The 4,481-nt window shown below is 53.8% G+C and overlaps 2 protein-coding genes across 2 annotated transcripts in view; one reads left to right on the top strand and one right to left on the bottom strand.

Annotated features, from left to right (window-relative positions):
- The window catches only part of MONBRDRAFT_39273 (uncharacterized protein), a 4,172-nt gene extending 1,626 nt beyond the window's left edge, over positions 1-2,546 (top strand). The window contains exons 3-6 of the mRNA XM_001750704.1: positions 136-230; positions 331-384; positions 1,588-1,856; positions 1,962-2,546. Coding sequence (XP_001750756.1) covers positions 136-230; positions 331-384; positions 1,588-1,856; positions 1,962-2,128 — 585 coding nt within the window. The 3' untranslated portion in view covers positions 2,129-2,546. The remainder of the gene's footprint in view (positions 1-135; positions 231-330; positions 385-1,587; positions 1,857-1,961) is intronic.
- Positions 2,547-3,655: 1,109 nt separating this feature from the next.
- On the bottom strand, positions 3,656-4,436 carry MONBRDRAFT_30246 (uncharacterized protein; the record flags this gene model as incomplete). The annotated part of the gene is made up of 2 exons (XM_001750679.1): positions 3,656-4,222; positions 4,347-4,436. 2 exons carry the CDS (start codon positions 4,434-4,436, stop codon positions 3,656-3,658), a joined length of 657 nt encoding a protein of 218 aa, XP_001750731.1.
- Between the last annotated feature and the right edge of the window lie 45 nt (positions 4,437-4,481).

Raw genomic sequence — 4,481 nt, 5'->3', positions numbered from 1 at the left:
TGGGTAACAAGGGCCAAAACGCAATGGGGGTAGGTTCCCCCCCCCCCAGGGTGTTTGGAGGGGTATCCCTTTTCACCTCATTTCCGGGACCCCCCCCCCCCCCTTTTTTTTTTTTTTGCCCTGCTCCACCGGCAGGCCACCAACGCTGCCAGCAACGGCCTGAAGCGACTGGCTCCCTTGCTTGACAAACTTCAAAAGCAACTCGAGAACGACGCCAGCTCCTACGCCGTGTACGCTCAGCTCAGCCAACCCTGCTTGTTTCCCCGATGCTCTTCTTTCATTTCCCTTTGGTTCGCCATCTCACACTCTTGGCATTTGAATCACTTGTAGCACCGCCAAGGAAGCCGATCGTCGTCAGAATCAGCTTCGCCAGCTGAATTCTCGGTGCGTAGTCGCCACCTCATGGCAGCAGAGGGGATGGTTTGTCTTTCACAGCTACATCTCTTGTTTTCTGGTTACATCCCGATGTTTTCCTACCCATCCATCCATCCATCCATCCATCCCTACGCGGACGCCTCTTCATGACACGATTCATACGTTGTTGTTTTCTCAACCACTTTCTTGAGGGAATGATGAGAATCCGGGCTGCGGTTTTCCTACGCGTCAGAGATGGCGTGATCTGCTGGACAACACCCTGCTAGATTCATTTGCTGACCTTCACGTCCTCCCCACCCACACGCACATCCGCCCTCGGGAACACAGCTGAAACTGATCTTGATTAGATTCTCTTTTTACCTTGTTATTACATATTGGTTCAATTCTGGCTAAAGTGGACATGATGAGAATCCGGGCTGCGGTTTTCCTACGCGTGTCAGAGATGGCACGACTTGCTGGACAACACCCTGCTAGATTCATTTGCTGATCCCATTTCTCCTCTTGTTGACATTGGCGTTGTCACTTTTGGCTGAACATTGTGTTTCTTTTTGTTTTGGGTGGAACACATTTTTGCTGGGCGTGATGAGAATCCGGGCTGCGGTTTTCCTACGCGTGTCAGAGATGGCACGACCTGCTGGACAACACCCTGCTAGATTCATTTGCTGATCCCATTTCTCCTCTTGTTGACATTGTCAGTGTTCGCTTTTTATACCAAACACATTTTTTTTTTAAAATACCGAAACGTTGGGCGTGATGAGAATCCGGGCTGCGGTTTTCCTACGCGTGTCAGAGATGGCACGACTTGCTGGACAACACCCTGCTAGATTCATTTGCTGATCCCACTTGCTTTCCTTTTCTTTTGCTTCCCGTGGTGTACTATCGTTGTGACTTGGCTGTTCTCTTTGATTCATCAACCCCCCGCACGACACCGTTCAGACCACACGCAACAACACCCTCGTATACTCAATGGCTGAAAAGAAAGGGGTTTGGATGTGATGAGAATCCGGGCTGCGGTTTTCCTACGCGTGTCAGAGATGGCACGACTTGCTGGACAACACCCTGCTAGATTCATTTGCTGATCCTACCCGCTTGTCCTTTTTGATTTGCCACACGTCTCCGCTCCACTTTCCCTCCCCTATTCGTGTCCGGTACAATGGCCGTGCACCCCCTATTATTTTTCTCATCGTCATCAATGCGCTCTTGCCTCGGCAGATTCAAAACCCTCGAGGGTCAGTTTGGTCAAGGCAACAGCAACAGCGCCATGAGCAGCGATTACCACCGCAATGCCCTCTACGGATCTGCCGGCGGCCGTGCGCCGGTCGAGGACGAATACACTCGCGGTCAGGATACACAGGCCCTTCTGCAAGAGCAGGATCGGATCATGGACGAGCAGGACCGCGGCTTGTCCACCATCTCCGCCTCGGCGCAACGGTTAAAACAAGTGGGCATGGCCATTGGCGACGAGCTGGATGATCAAAACGGTGAGTATCTTGTTGTCGTTTTGCATCGACATGGCGCACATGCACGCTGATCTGCACCCACTCATTCGATGCATCGTTTGCTGCCTGCGTACAAAAACACAATAGAGATGCTGGATGAGCTTGGCCAGGGCATGGACATTACGGATCGTCGCCTGAAGCGAGAAACCGAGCACGTCGTTTATGTATCTGAAAAGGCCAAGGCCGGTGGCATGTTTTGCTGCATCCTGCTTCTGATCATTGCCATCATTGTTGTTGCTGCTGTTCCCAAGTAAACTTCTTTTCTCCATGCCGTGGATGTGTCCGGCCGCGACTCGTTTGTGATGTAATGTCATCCAGTTTGGTCGCTGCCGAGTGTTGCTGTTGCTCTCGATGTTTTTTTTTTTTTTTTTTTGTCTCTCATTCACTGGTTAGGTCCATTCTCCCTCCACCCCACCGTCTCTCCTTTTCTGTTTTTCCGTATTGTTTTTGTTGGTTGTTCTGTGGTCATTTTCTTGCCCTATGGCTGCTGTCGGCGCGCCCGTGGTTATCCCCGGTTCTCACAGCGTTCCGCAGTTGACGGAGAGATTGTTGTGCCATGTCGTTGTGGGGTCTTTTATTTTTTTTGTTTTGCTGTGCCGTTTGCTCCCCTTGAGCCGCCCCCTTTCCCCCTTGTTGGGTCCGTGGTCTGCCGAGCAATTCACTTTATAAAGCACGGCTCGTGCATTGGTGTCAAGTCAGCGATTCAAAGAAAGATAAGAGTGTGGCCAAAGTCACGCGGTCAATTCTTGATTTATGGATGGAAGGCACTGCAAAACCACACGAAACACATTTTTCGCTTCAACCCTGAAACAAGGAAAGGAAGAGGCAACTACAAACAAAGGGACCACGGCATCGGGACGCGCAAAAACACATGGGACGGATAAAAGAGGGAAAAACATTCAGGTTGGTGATTGTCAAAGATGAGCACTCTGGGGCAAAATATGACATAAAAGGAGGGACGGGCACGAGGAGGAAGAGCGAGGAGAGCCAAATAAGCATCAGGCAGGCGGATGACGGTTTATTTAAGATCATGAAAATATGCAAGCTAACAATGAAACACAGCGATCAGGCAAAAAGACAAAGGAGGTAACGGCAAACATCACACGACAAAAGTCGGGAGAAGAGGTTGGGTTGGCTGTGCCAGCGTCTCTGACGCCCATTTTGCAGCACGAGCGCGTAAAACCCCACCCCTTGCAACCCGACACACAGACAAGACAAGAAACGAGTCACGGAAAAAGAACGAGCAAAACCAGGCCTGACAGATAGATAGCGAAGGGGGAGGATCAACGATCCAATCGCCTTCTTCCTTTTCTTCTGCCAAGGCCTGACGCAGCACAGGACGACACAGCGCATGGATACACCCTGATGGCATGAAGCAGGGAGCCATGGCACAAGCACGACGACAGCACAACAGACACGGGGGCGGAGCAAGCCATGGGCAGACAATGCGCCAGAGACCCATGGCTCGATCTGGCACAACAGGGGACAGCAAGGAACGAGTCTGCAAGAATTGGGAGAGTACCTGGGCAGCCATAGGCAGGAGGCCAAGCCACCGCGCCATCCATGGCAGGCCCTCGAGAAAGCTCGGCGCGTGGAAAGGCCGCCTCTTTCTTGTTCCAAGTGAGAAAGATAAAAGGAAAGATTGAGGCGGCACCTCACACGAGCAAAAGCATGAGCACACGCCTTTTCCATTGGAAAAAGGCAGTTGCACCCGGGTACATCTGCTGCAAGCAAAAATCTCGAGAGCAACTGCAGGAAGCGCGGTGGCAGGGCGGGCTTGTTTACTCGGCATCAGCAGGGGCCTCGGCCGCGTCGCTCTTGGTGCGGTATGCGTCGAGCTCGGCGTTGAGGTCAGTGGCCATGGTACCACGGTACTGGGAAAGCTGGGCATCCAGGTCCGAGGGATCGGCGGGCTTGGCCGCTTGGGCGCGGCCACCACGACCGCCACGACCGCCACGGCCACCGCGACCGCCACGACCGGCACCGCGGCCACCACGGGTGTTGCCACGGGAGCGATCGTTATCGCGGCCATCACGGCGGTCACGGTCACCATCACGGCGAGGACGACCAGAGTCGCGATCGCGGCGACCACCGTCAATGAAGCGACCACCGGCGGCGGGCTGGGCCATCATGGTGGACATGACGGCAGCGGAGGCGAGGGCATTGTCATCGGCGACAAGCTCAATCTGGAGGGGCTTGCCGTCGAGGAGCACCTGGTTGTAGGCCTCATAGGCGGCGCGCGCCGAGGCGGCACTCTGGAAGATGACCTCGGCCGTGCCCTGGGAGCGACCGGAGCGATCGTAGTTCATGTTGCAGGCGCGGAGAGCCCCGTGCTTACCGAAGAGCTCCTAAGCCACATGATCCAGGTTGGTGGGGGCGGGAGGATGAGAAAGGGCGAGGGAAGGGACGGATCGTTGGTTGTTAAGACTTGGGAAAAAAAAAAAAAAAAAAAAAAAAAAAAAAAAAGCTTACGCGCAGGTCCTCCTCCAGGACGTCAAAGGCGAGGTTGGACACGAGCAACTTGGTGCTGGCAATGGTGGGCACGGCACGGGCCATGCTCATGGGCACGCCACTGGCGTCTGAGTGCGCAAGAGCAAAACAAAGGAA

The sequence above is a fragment of the Monosiga brevicollis genome, genomic scaffold (genome assembly GCF_000002865.3).
Source record: "Monosiga brevicollis MX1 MONBRscaffold_46 genomic scaffold, whole genome shotgun sequence".
NCBI lineage: Eukaryota > Choanoflagellata > Craspedida > Salpingoecidae > Monosiga > Monosiga brevicollis.
Note: the sequence above shows the minus strand (reverse complement) of the source record. Positions and strands in the feature narration are given on the sequence as shown.